This window comes from Harpegnathos saltator, unplaced genomic scaffold, assembly GCF_003227715.2.
Source record: "Harpegnathos saltator strain DR-91 unplaced genomic scaffold, Hsal_v8.6 scaffold115, whole genome shotgun sequence".
Lineage (NCBI taxonomy): Eukaryota > Metazoa > Arthropoda > Insecta > Hymenoptera > Formicidae > Harpegnathos > Harpegnathos saltator.
Genome location: NW_020229890.1, coordinates 1,465,797 through 1,479,667, shown reverse-complemented (window position 1 = coordinate 1,479,667; position 13,871 = coordinate 1,465,797). Strand labels below are relative to the sequence as shown.

General features: G+C 42.2%; 1 protein-coding gene across 1 annotated transcript; it reads right to left on the bottom strand.

Annotated features, from left to right (window-relative positions):
- Positions 1 to 7,274: 7,274 nt before the first annotated feature.
- Positions 7,275 to 9,971, bottom strand: LOC105188568 (centrosomal protein of 78 kDa). The gene is made up of 5 exons (XM_025302449.1): positions 9,870 to 9,971; positions 8,811 to 9,093; positions 8,467 to 8,654; positions 7,976 to 8,365; positions 7,275 to 7,875 (listed from the first exon to the last, which is right to left on the bottom strand). The coding sequence occupies exons 1-5, from the start codon at positions 9,969 to 9,971 to the stop codon at positions 7,324 to 7,326; spliced, it is 1,515 nt and encodes a 504-aa protein (XP_025158234.1). The 3' UTR covers positions 7,275 to 7,323.
- Positions 9,972 to 13,871: the final 3,900 nt, after the last annotated feature.

Below are 13,871 nucleotides of genomic sequence, written 5' to 3'. Positions count from 1 at the left end.
GCCACGTTGCCCTCTAATTTCTTCCCGTCTTCCTCCTATTACGGATTTGAAAACTGGGAGATATATATATATACATATATATATATTCCAGTAATGACATCTCACGTGCATTCCTTGAACAGCAAAATTTCTAGTCGATTATGCTAGTCTCAATCTCGCCAATATGATGCGCAAGCTGTTACGATAGTAATAGCCTGTTGTTTCCAAGTAATAGCTTGACCGGAAATAACAATTGGGAAAAGCGCAGTGAGAGAGGCGGGAGGAGGGGAGGGAGTGGACGGGCGGTACGCGATGTTTCCCCTGAAATAAAGCCTCGTCGATCGTGGCGGTGGCGATTTTCGATTATTGCCGCGGCGTGGATATACAAGCTCGTAGATCGCAGAGGATCTACTACGGCCGAGATTATTCGCGGTCGCAGGCAACTGACTCGTTCCTCGTTTCGCGGCTAAATTGCCGTTCCGCGATTGGCAGCTCGTCATCGGTTCCGAGGGTAGACGCGCCCGCCGTATGCTATTATTGCACGTGTATATGCACGCGCAACGGTGGTACTGTGGTCGCTGCATGTGCAACTCGACTACTCCCTGACTGACGTACGTATTTTTGTCGTTCGGCGCCAGCAACGTTCATGATTCCCATCCGGAATGAGGTTTCACAGTCATGGAAGGGTGCGCGGCGTGTAGGTGCAAATATGCTCGCAGATCGAGAGGATGCGAGAGAGTCCGAGGCGCAAATGCACTTTCGACCGGTCACCGTAATTCGCTAGTCGAAGGAGAGATCGCGAGCAATTGGTGATCTGCTCGCTTCCCCAGCTCCGTGGTGCTTGTAATATCAGTGCTCCTATTTATATTGCTAAATGATATTTTTGTCGCGTAATGCACTGAAGATTAATTAATAAATTAATTAATAAATTCTGATTAACGCTTAAAATTACATGTATATAACGACATGTAGCCCTGCTAAAATTACAAGTGCACGAATCGAAATCTTTGGATTCTATATTAATCCCGCAAATACCTTCTCTTTCTCTCTCTCTCTCTCTCTCTCTCTCTCTCTCCCTCTCTTCCCCTTCTTTCTCCAACTCTCTCTCTGTAGTCCAAGAGAAGGATCGATAGAGATGTAACACTCTATACTTTACCTTGACTCTATAAATAGTTACTTACTGCTGTTTGCTTCACGTTGAGTCGTCGTTTACCGTGAGGGGACATTTATTCAAGAATTATTTAATATTTTTTTCATAATTCAATCACGAGCAATTAGCAACGCATGAGAATATCAAGACATTTTTGGATGGGCATTTTCGGAAAAAGCAAAGTCATCTTCCGCCAATTGCTAACTATCGTCAGCTGCCAATCAATGACGTCCATATTCGGTGGCTGAAAAATCACGGTAATTAACGCTTTCAAAACATTTCATACCTTCCGAGTTGTCGAATTATCAAATGATTAAGTTATCAGAACGGTATGTGCGATATGTGTCGCCAAACGTGTCGCTCGCAGTATTCAATGATCATTGTCGGTTAATGTGCGATCATTAATTAATGTCGCTTCCGATCGACTCGTAGTTTCGTGCGGCGCTATTGAACGTCTGACCGCGATAACGACTAGGAGCTGACTCCAAAACGGATGTTACGGGATGTAGCGGAGTCAGTCGGCAAATAATAAACTAGACGAAAATTTTGAGTCGGCTACGGCGTTGAGATAATGTGACATCGCAATGTGACTTCACTATGATGTCAATCATGCTTGGAACAATCAATTGTCACTTTCTTCTTCAACGGCATTATAACGGTAATTACGCTCTTTAGCCAACTCCAATTGCCCGGCGACTTTGTTTCCGTTTATGAAAAAACAATTCGGCGCTTCCTCAAACTTCGAACGCCAAAGATAGAAAGAAGTAAAACCTGTGATCCAAGGAGAGCCAGGTCGAATTAAAAGCAAACCAACGACCAGAGGAGAAGAACAAAATTCGCCAACTCACCGTAAGTAACCCGGAAGAGGAACTTCGCTTCTCTTTATCCCGCCGTCGAGCCGCCGAGCATCGCGCATTTCCTGCGCGAAACTTGAGTCGGGAGGGCGCAATGAAAAAGATTCATAAAAATTCTTAAGCATCTTGTTTCCGAAGCCCTCCTCACCTCCGCGCCAACCTCGGAGCTCGAAACCGCTCGTTTAAGCGACTTGTTCTCTTTCACCGTGGCGCCGCGCCGTCGTCGTCGTCGTCGTCGTCTTCGCGGTGATAAGTCAACCCCGGAGCGCAAGATCGACGAGACGCACGAGACGAGGATCTCGCGGCGGGTCTGGGATGCTCCCAGAATTTAATAACCATAGGTTCCTCCGCTCGGCAGGGAGGCCCGGCGTGGATGTAAGGCATGGATGTAATCTTGGCGGGTAAGTCATACGTTAAGAACCGGGGAGGACACATTCCGGCGTTGCTAACAAACGCTATCAACCCCCGCTGTCGGCGCGCTCGCCCCGCCCCCCTCGATTCGCCGAGCCGAGCTGGTTGAGCACCTGGAGGTAGGGACCCGGGGGAGGATCGGGGATGGCGCGCGAGCCACCGCGACATAATTCTAATTTTATTGCCGAGCCGGGATACGCCCGCGAAGGAAACGCCGAATTTATGGGCAATTTTTCTTATTAATTTTCATAACTTCGACATGTGAGCGCGGCAGCGCGACAAAGCTCGTCCCTTCTTCGCCCCCCCTCTCTCTCTCTCTCTCTCTCTCTCTCTCTCTCTCTCTCTCTCTCTCTCTCTCTCCCTCCCTCTCAAACTCTTTCAACTCTTCGAGCTTCCTCCTCTTTCGGCGCGTGGATGGCGAACGTCGTCGCGCTATCGACGCTGCACGTGGAACGGCATATTTTCCTCGCCTTTTCGCGATCCTTATCCCATCGAACTACACAGATTACATCCGGAGGGAGATCCCTGGGGATTCTCAAGGGTGCTTGTAAAATGGATCTCTGTGAATCTAGAAAAGATAGCAAACGGAGCAACGTTAACATCAAGTGTGAGATGAGAAGTTTCTCAATATACTCTCATGTGTGTTTGCCAACACAACAGCTTTTCATCAGCGATTCGCGGAGTATTCTTTGGACAAATCATTTCTTACTCGAGTGTAATATTCAGCATATCGTGCGATAAATAATTATATTTTCTCGTATGCAGAAAGTCATATATGGTACGTGTATTTATTCGACCCTTCGCAGTAAATCGTATCGATTAATTCGCGGCATTCGCAATTTACTCGACGCCTCGACGCGAGACACGAGATTATCAGCGGGACATACCTGAGAATTCCCGAACGCGTCGCTGCAATTTGAGATCGTCGCCGAATTTCATGAACCGAGCATTGCCGGGACCGGAGAGACTGCGGATGAAATTTTTCGAGCACCGGAGCGGAAAGAAGCATCTTCGACGTTTCGAAGTGGTAAATAATGGAGGGTGACGGACCGGAGTGTTGCTGCAGGCTGTTGCGACGGGGGCAGCGGGCAGCGGGTGGTGAGACGGTGAGGGTGAAGAAAAGGATCGAAAATTGCACGGTAAACTCGTGCCACGATTTCCACCTCGGCGCGGTAAATTGAGAATAAACAGGCGTAGACGAGGCCGATGGAGTATTTCGCGTCTGCGAGATTCGCGAAGGAATCCGGCGAAAAGCAGTGTTTGGTTTCACTCTCTCTCTCTCTCTCTCTCTCTCTCTATACTCCTTCACACTCCTTCTCGTTCGTGCGCGCGAAAATGATCGATGCAGGAGTGGATACCTCTCTCGCACCGATAATGATGCCATTAAATCTCCCCCTCCGACAGGTAAATTAAATTATAATCCTGTAAGTGGTGGACTACGCACAATAAAAACAATTTCATCACATCAGACAGAGCTCCCTAAGTATTAAATAAAGTTCTTCGTTATCCCGATATTAATTTTCAACTGAGACTGAGTTTGTGTCGCGTGAAAACGGCGCCGGATGGCGACAGATGCATTTCCAACGCCAAATATTTCGCCTTCAGCCTTCAGCGTGAAGGCAATCGCGACGGGACACCCTTTCTTTCGGAATAAGTCTCAAAGAAACCTTACGTTTTCGCGTATTTACAAACTGCTTTCTTCCCGGCTGTACGTATTACCAGCCGCTATCTCATTCCTCCTGGTACGGCAATATCGCGAGGTGGAAACGTATATATGTTTCGGATTGCACATGTTGCGTCCACGTCTTCCCTTACTCCGGTCCGGTATTGCGCTGTCGGCAAAGTCTGTGTCCTCTCATCCATCACCGGTCTAAGGTCGCCCGCCAGCAGCCAGAAGAGAACGAGGAGAGGCTTGCAGGTCGACGGAAGCTTCCTCCGATATCTCGACACGACGTTACGATTTGTCCGTAAACCTTGTTCCGTCATCCTGGAACAAAACCCTTGTCGTCCTCGGCCGAAGCGTCCCGAGAAAAGTCGCTCCGACTTGCTACTCGAGTAATTTCGATATTTCCTCGCGATGCCGCATCAGCAATGCCGTTCGATAATACCCCGACACATTATCAAGGGAAAAAGGGGGTATTTCTCGAGGAAACGCCAGTTGTCGAGTTATGAGATTAGAAAAACGACGATAAATATCGTCTCGATCATTTAACAACATATGGAAATCGAACTGTCTCATTTTCCAATAAATCTGACACTGCTTGACACTGACTGAAAAATGAATTAAGTTCTTGAAAAGTCATAATCGACCACAATGAAAAGCGTGAAGGAGTGAAACGAGCGTCTTCCGCGACGTTTATGCGTTCGTCGTGCGATACGGTTGCGCCGAAAAGGCGGGGAAACTCGTTTTATCACCCGACGGAGCTGCGAAGGGCGGTTATTATTAATTGCTTCCAGAGGGTTTTACAACCGGACGGTTAAAGCCTCGGCCTTTTTACGAGCATCGAACGGGCCGGAGTTCGCCATCCGCTTCCACTGCCGATTCTCGTCCGCACTCTTCCCGTTCCGGATACTCGACTGGAAACTTCATTTACATCGGCAGCATCTATAAAACGGATTAATTGCAGCTGGCTGTGCGACGAGTGCCAGCACACACAGCCGAGGAGCACTCGATAGATGAAATTTATCCGCGAGTGAATCGCTCACAAACGGTCAGAGAATCTTGATCGTGACTTCAAGATTCTTAGTTTGGCCTTTATCTTGTTTCTTAAGAACGCGCCGTTGAGACGTGTCAGAGCAAAGCTCGCTTGCAAACATATCATTCAATGATGGACGATTCGACGAAGATAAAAATAATCTCAAGGTCTTCAAAGTAATTCTACAAATTGGACGTTTTAACGAAATTGCGCGAGTTTCAAAACACGAGACAATTTCGTGAAACACGAAATTGCTGGCTACAGTAGAAAACGTTTTAAAAATACATAATCTCGCATGAGATAGACATAAGATTAATTTATTAATCATCATAAACACACATGTACATCAAGTTTGAAGTTTTAATATTGATTCATCGAATAAAGTGATATTTACTATTGGCCAACGCAGAGAGCGGAAACAGAGTATTACCAGATACGAGTCAACGAGTTTTAAGTGCCGCCTGAAAATGGAAATATAGAAGTTGTGGATCATTGAACGAATTAACAATTATAATCTGCGATTAGAATTCTTGTCATTAGCATAAGCCCGCGTCAGTGCGGCTCTGAAAAGTTTCCGGAGTTTGCCAGTGCCAAAATAACCGGGAGGGAAGGAATAATTTTATGCGATCGCGCTGAGAGATTATGAAGGAAAAGTAGGCGGCGAAGTAGTTGAGGAATGTTAAGTCAGGAAACCTCGCTATCTTAGCAAGATAAATCACGGAGAAATTGAGATCCTTGTTTAATCGTAGTAATTACAGTCGTAAGCTGAAAACTAAAGTCAGGTAAGGTAAAATTTTCTCGACAATGATAATCATATTTGAAAAATAACACGCGTCAATGTGTTATCCATGATAGATATTAGAATAAACAAATAAATGTATAAACCATCTGTTGAATAAGTTTTTGAAGTTTTCTGTTACGGAACAATCTGTTAATAATATTGCAATCATTTGCAACATAGCTGTAACGTGAGAGAATTGTACTTAAAGACGGGTGTATCATGTTTACGATCTGATGTCTGTATTACCAGCGATTGATGAACTCTAATTGTATGATGGACAGCCAAGAATCTTCTAAATTTCGCTTTGCGAAATAAATGATAAATTGCAAGCGATATTTCTATTTATGTTGATTGACACTGTTTCGATTATTCCATTATTTAATTAAGTAAGTTGGGAAATAAACTAAAGAAAGCACTATGTTTTTAAATCAATCTTCAATTTTAAAGATTAATGAAGGATTTAATTTAACCCGATACGTTTCTTCCTGTTTATATTTAATCATTTATATTTAATTTCTGCAGAACAAATTTATATTATTGATGTACTCTGCGCTGAATATTATGCATAATACATTCACATTTCCTATTTTTGATTCGCCACATTGCATCGATGGCTTAAAATCAATAACTGGTGTTCTGGGATTACCAAATGTCGGTTGCTATGGCGTGGTCACGATAGAACAGTCGTGTCAAAGGTAGAAATCGATGTTCTTATGTATCAGCAGTAGCGCAACCGTATACCTTGCCGACTGCGAATATTTAAAAATCAATTGCTAACAGTAAGAAGTCCGTAGATAACGTATCTATGTCTCACGACGAGATATATCGATTAGAATAGCGGCGGCTTGCATTTACTAGGCACGAGAACAGATGCCGTCACCTACATGTATTTCGTGTTACATTGCTCATGTGTGAAATATATAATACTTTTTCAATAGCTTTTCGTTCAAAAAGACAGAAGTCGATATAAATAAAACTCTTCCACAATATTGCTAGAACCTCTTTTACAAACGTTATATTCAAAGTTTACTGATGTTATATTTTAGCCTTTTCACGCTTCGTATCGTTGAGTAATCCCTCTCTAAGAGCGGATATATACTCGTTTTTACAGATGGAGAAGATTAACGGTGAAGATAATGTTAGACTCTAAGATAAGTATATTTTCAGAATATCAGCGTGTGTCGTGTATGTATACTGCTGATTGTAATTTTATATATATATATATATATATATGAATGATATCACGAGGGAGTCCCATGTGGCAAAAGAGGAAGGTAAAGAAAAGATAAAACGATTTTATTATTCTATTTCATTTTATCTTTCTCATCTACGTCATGCATGCGTGTCAATTTATAATAATATTAACGTGTAATTTGTACGAGTTAACACATAATTATGTTGTACACAGCATAAATATTTAGCGGCTTCAAGTTACAGGTATCCGTGCGTCTTTCACTCGCGTCCATTTGGTCTTTTGCGCCAGAGATAAGCGAGTTCGTTTTTGCACGGTTGGCTTTTACAACGATAAACAGCAGACTTAATTTTGTTCCCGCCAGATTCTGCTTCGACACCTCTACCATCTATCCTAAACTTTTCCTCATTCGTGAATATCGCTAATTTATCGAATATATTTAGCAAGTTCGTGTAAGCTTGATTTTCATAACGCGCAGCGGAACAGGTAGAATTTTGCACAGCTATTTTTTTCCTGAGACTCTTAAGCCGAGGTTGAAGTTTGTGATACGCTTCCTCAGCGCTCAAACGGCGATTTCTCTCCTCCGTCAAAAAATCTGCGTTATTCTCTAAGGCCGCTATTAGATTTTGATTCCGTTTGATCATAAGCGACAAACGTTTCTGCATTTGCTGCACGTTGGTCCATTGAATGTGTTTTCCCCTTACTGTATCGTGCGCTTTGTGTACTTTACTATTTTCGCTTGTTGTCCTTCGCATATACGTAGGGCACCATATTTGTGAAACGCAATTGTCTTGCATCCTTAATTGAAGATACTGAAAGAGAGAAAAGTAATAAATATACTATGTGCGATCAGTGATATACAATTTGTTTGATTCAATTGATCGAAGCGTGCGACTTTCAGTTTAAACTTACGTCCGGATTTGTGATACATTTGTTCTTCTTCAATGCACACTGAGACGTTCTCTTTGCAATTATATCTCGGGTACGAACATGTTTATGGCTCAGTAATCTTTTCTGCATTGATACCCTTTCCCATTTATGTTTCCTTGTCTTTAAGAGCTTATGGATGATTTGCGATATATCAGCCGGCACTTTGTTCTCCCTGAGATCAATTTGAGTGATGACGCTGTTCGTTCGCAAAAGTTCCAGCGTAATCTGTCCTCCGCGTTCGCTGATCCCGCAACATCGCAAGCATAATTTCTTCAACCAGAAATCACTCTTCAGAACATGTATCAGCTGCCGCAGGCCTATGTCGGTAAATTTGTAATTTTTATCGAGTATCAGTACTTGCAGTCCTTCTTTCTGTAATACAAACGCAAATTGTTGAATGTATTACGCTGATAAAAACATCGTTCTAATTATAGATTATTTATTGATGCATTATGTTCCTCTCGGACACACACCATTGTTTCGTCAACGTCCTCTCGAGACAACGTTGATTCGTTCCAAACACTTCGCAATAAGTCCACTCTCCGTTTTTTCAAGTATAATGACAAACACGTAGCGCTTCTATTAGTGAGACAACATGACGACAGGTTCAGAATATGGAGACTTGGATTACACTGCAGACTTTCTAACAATAGATCGCATCCTGTAAGCATGAAAAGTACGTCACTATCTTTTCTATATATTCTTCCTTTACTAATCAATTGAATTTTCTAGAAAACCTTGAGTTTTACTTCATCTGCATAAAAAAAATATCAGGCAATATTTAAGAAACATTCAAACTGTCAGCAGATTGACTAACCTGCATCACCAATTTGACATCTGATTAATGACAAGCTTCGCAGATTCCGATTACTCGCCAAGCCATCACTGAGGATCTTTATGTATTTTGGCGCCAAAGGAATGCCGTCCAGTTCGAGACTGGTGATCATCAACGAATTCCTCAGACAGACAGCAAGCGACTGGACGAAGCATCGTAGTAGAAAATTCGTGTACAATGCTGGCTGCTGCTGATCCTTTCGTGCGTATTTCCTGAACGTGCGAGCAGAATGCCAGTCCGTTTTGCCATTTCGCAATATGCAGATTTATCGTCGCTGGGCGGCGATGTTACATTTTTTTTATTTTGTTTCGCTTCGATCGCCTTTGCCGCACGACGACGTCACCTGCAAGCTTAAACTTACTGAGAGTAGTATCCGGAAAGGGAAAACAATCAAAGTGTTTCGTTTTATTTTTCTAACATTTAGATATTTCGAGGGACAGAGTCACTTGGGGGCAACATTAATAGCAAAATGTGAATTTCATTTTCCGTCAACTACAGTTAGTTTGTCCAGCAATTGTACGCTACATGTCCCTAAGTATGTGAAATTATTTTACCGAACAGGCTAGGTACGTCTTCGTTAATTACCGTAATTTCACGAGCTTTTCTTCTGCGTTTACTTTCTCCTGAATCTTTTTGCGCCGATACCGACTATACACAGAAATTTGCGAGAGGCTTCGATCTTGCGTTACACCGTTTAAAATCGGCGACCAAGCTTTCAGATTTACGTAATCGGCACAGAATCGCAAGTGGTTTTTTTGCAGATACGTTTGCACCGCCGGTAATGGTTTCACGTTCTCTTCGCGGCATAGAATCTTAATTAAATAACATGTGTCTCGTCGATAAAGTGAGAGATTGCAACGTTAGGTAAGAAATATTTTAAGTGAAAGATTGCGCAACGTTAGGTAAGAAGTACTTGAACAGAAACAATCATCAATTTTTTACTCATTCGAGGAATTTACAAGGAAATAGAAGAAAATCGAAATATTTATATTGTCGTGTAAATTAAGGTTACATTTTCGAGTGAACTTGGTGATGACGAACCTTGTACGTCCACTCGAACGATCTACTAGAATTTTTATCTTTGCAATCTTGCATAGCGTCAAGCGTGATACTGCCTGGAATCAAGGATTCACGTTTTAACATCCTACAATTTTCACCGAGGAACGTTTTTGGGAAAAATTCGGGAAATGTCAGGTCGCGCGCTTGTGGACTGAACGCACTAAAAGGTCGATCAAACATCTGAATGTGTACTATCGGTGAAGAAGATACTTCAAGCTTCGTTTCATCTCACACATTTCATTAGAATCGTATCAGTTTAATTGGTCTAGTAGTTCCAAGATTTATTTGCTCCTGATATACTAAGAAATTGCGCGGAAAGCTTGGTATCATCAGCTGGAATGGGATAAGTGGCGAGGTAGACCGTTTGATTAAATCTTTGAAGGAATGTCATGTGTGAATGCCTACGCTTAATTTGTTCGTTATTATTTTTGTAGATTGATATACATATGCATAAACTTACTTCCATGCCCTATTCTAGCGTAACGACACGGATGTCGTAAATCAAATTTCATAAATTTATCTGCCATATCGCGCAGCAATATGGAAATTATCCAATGCATTTCTTCTTTTATTTACGAATTAGCGTTTACATCCGCATAGTTAACTTACGTCATTAGATGCAACGGGATTTCAAATAAAATGTGCCAAGTGCACCTAAAGGAATGCTTTCGGTCGCTTTTTGTTTAAAATTAATTACCTACAAATCCTGTGTGAAATCGAAATATAATAATTTTTTACCATCATGTTGATCCAAACGAATTTAGTCTCGCGAGATATATTGGAGTTAGTATAAGATTATGGAAGACAGATTGAAACTACCTTCATCTCTTTACCTTTTCGATCATCTTGTTTAGATTCGTTCGTGTCCATCGGTAATCGTTTTGGTCACTAATTGGTCAAGACACGATAAATCGACTACGTTCCTGAATAAATTCCAACGCGAAATGCCACGGAGAGACGGAGAGACTTCGGATACTACTTGCGCCTAAATCTTCGTGAAAATGATTTAAGGTCATCTTTCGTAAATTCACCGCCGATGTCACCGCTGATCTCTCGTGAATACAGCAGGGTTCAATATTCCATTTTTATTCATCATAATGTTAATTCAGCGATGATCATTCCGCGATCAATATAGAATAGTTGGCAATTTAATCAGACGATGGTTATTGAGAGAAGAATCGTTTGATTGATCTCATTGGCCAAATTACTGCGAATATCGATACGTCTTTATGCTATGTTTACTTGCTCATGGCGTCACGTGAACGAGTGGAAAAAGTAACAATCGTGTGTGTATCGCTATTTGCAACGTGCAATTTCTATTATCAAGACAATGAAAATAGACATGAGTTAAGAGTATCTATTATCTATACTCGTAAACACTACAACGATAGTCATAAGAAAAATGAAATTATTGATATCTATTTATTTATAATAAAAGGACAAGAAGAGGTAATTAGACCAAAATGATTATTTGTAAAAGAGAAGAGAGACGATCTACAGACACACATGCAGCTATGTAAAAATTCAGGATACTTTGAAAGGGATTAGAACGAAGAGTTAAAAAGAGGAATATCTTGAAAGATTGGAACATCGAGAATGATAAAGATAACAATTAGCTACATAGGTAATTTCAGTAAGTCGTGCGTTAAGTCAGCTTGAATTGTAAAATAAAGTACATACACTGATAATATGGTGTTATTAAAAATATACAGCAAACTCTCGTTTATTAACGTATTCGCAATAAGAGAGAGAAAAATTCTTCTGGGGTATAAAACGTATAAATGTAAGAATATAAGAGAGAGAACAGTTTTTAGAATGAATGTTAGAAAACCGTGTAACTCGTGTACAATGTAGAATCGTTATTATACAAATCTATGTACAATGCAGCTTGAAGCAGGCTCGACTCTTGGAGAGCGCTTGTGCATCTACTCGCCGCGCGTTCAAGCTGAAGGCACTCGCGTTGGGATATACGACGCCGCTTACGTTAAAAAATAACGGATAAGGAGTGAAACGCAGATACAGACGCATACGATAAGCACCCGCGGCAAAGATAACTTACGTCACGGAAACTCTAAAACGGCCCTAAATAGTCGCCTCGTGCTCGACGGCGCGCGGTGTTAAGCGATTAAATTTACAATGATAATGCCTCGTCCTCTCGTATTTGCTACTAGCAAATTCTACCCGTCCCCCTCCGTCGTCTCGGATTGTTATTGGCTTAAAATCCACGTTCTCTCGCCGTTCAAACACACCCGCGGCTCTTCCGTGTACTAATCTGTTTGTATGTTTAAACACTAAACCGATGCGAATGCATGCGCGTCCTTTCTTGGGTAGAACATTGAAATAGACGATAAGAAATGTTTAATAAGATTTCGAGTGAACAAGAGACGTCGCTTGGCAAGTGGCGTTTCCGATCGTCCTCGAGAAAGCGCAGAGTTCAGCTAGTGAGTTTGAGGCCACCATGCCGTCTCTACGTGCGATCCTATCTTCATTAAAACGTCGCGCACACCTTGGAGCGCTGTGCCGCCTGACAATGGCGCGTTTGCAATTCGAGTTATTTGCCAGTGAAATCGTCGTGACTCGTCGTTGTCGTTTCTTCCTGTCAACCTGACCATTGCGTGACATCGCGAGAGTCCTCGACGAAAATTTTCACTTTCATTCTGCTATCGTCACGTCGGCTATCGGACCGCTTCGAAAATGCTAGACGTCCAGAGTTCTCTCTCTCTCTCTCTCTCTCTCTCTCTCTCTCTCTCTCTCTCTCTCTCTCTCTCCGCGGGAATTTGTCCGGCCGAGTGTTCCGTATCTACTTGCAAACACGGCGACGCAAAACAAGCGCTCGGTAAGAGAATTGTCTTTTGCGTGCCGCGACACGATTTCACGACGTTACGAGATACGAGTTGGTAAGACGTGGCCATCGTGATTTCTTCAGTGTGCGCGGGTCGTATCTGAATAGTTACGTAGGATCGGAACGTCGCGATGGAAGTGTAATCAATTTATACAGAGTGTTTGACGAAACGTATGAAGGTCTCGTGTAGATTAGGTCAAATTCAGCTAAAAGTGCCATTTCGTGAACGACCACGTAAAACTTTGGGTTATTCATTGAGGAAAACTTGCGGATAAACTCCTGCGATCTGTTACTCATCTGTGACAGCGACATCTGCCGTCGCGTGCTTGTAAATTTGATCAAACCAAATAAAAACGTTCTGTATCATTTCGCAAGGGAAAAAGAAAAAGAAGAAAAAAAAAAAACACGTAAAATCCTGAGTCACTATTTCAAGGAGATATAATCGCGCGCGAGTTCATTCATCAGTCTGCTCTAATTAATAACTCAAAAATTTACCTGGTTGTTCGCAAAATGGTGGAGGAATTTTTTGTTCAGTCTCATCTAATTTACACGTTCTAGTGTTTTGTATGTTATCAGATACTCTATATATACACACACCAAGTCACATCTTTTTGACTCGTTACCTCTTACTATCTGTAAAACAGTTAACGGTATTATATTATTTCTTTTTTACATCGAAAAAATATCCAGGAGTATTTTCATTTGCACATCGAAGCGCGATCCTCAAACTCTCGTCACTGCGATGTCCCGAATCGATCTCGCTGTTCTTCGCTGTCGGCCATATTTCAAAGCGCGAAAGTTCCTCTTAAGTGCGACCGTTCTTCCTAAGGACGACGTGGAAGCAAAGTCACGTGTCGACAGACTTTCGGGAGATCAACGCGTCTGTTAAACGGTTCGACGAAATCGGCGTAGCCGCTCTCGGAAGATCGTTACCTACGAGTCTCCTTTTCCTCTTAACATTAAATTGTCCGTATCTCTCGACATAGGAACTATGGAGTTGCATCACTATGAAAACAATGCCTTCGACGATTATGCAAACAACACTATTTGCGTGCTTCGTGCCCAAACACCGCGTAATCGGACGAATTACGTGAACGGCTATCTCGCGCAGAACTCTCTCTCTCTCTCTCTCTCTCTCTATC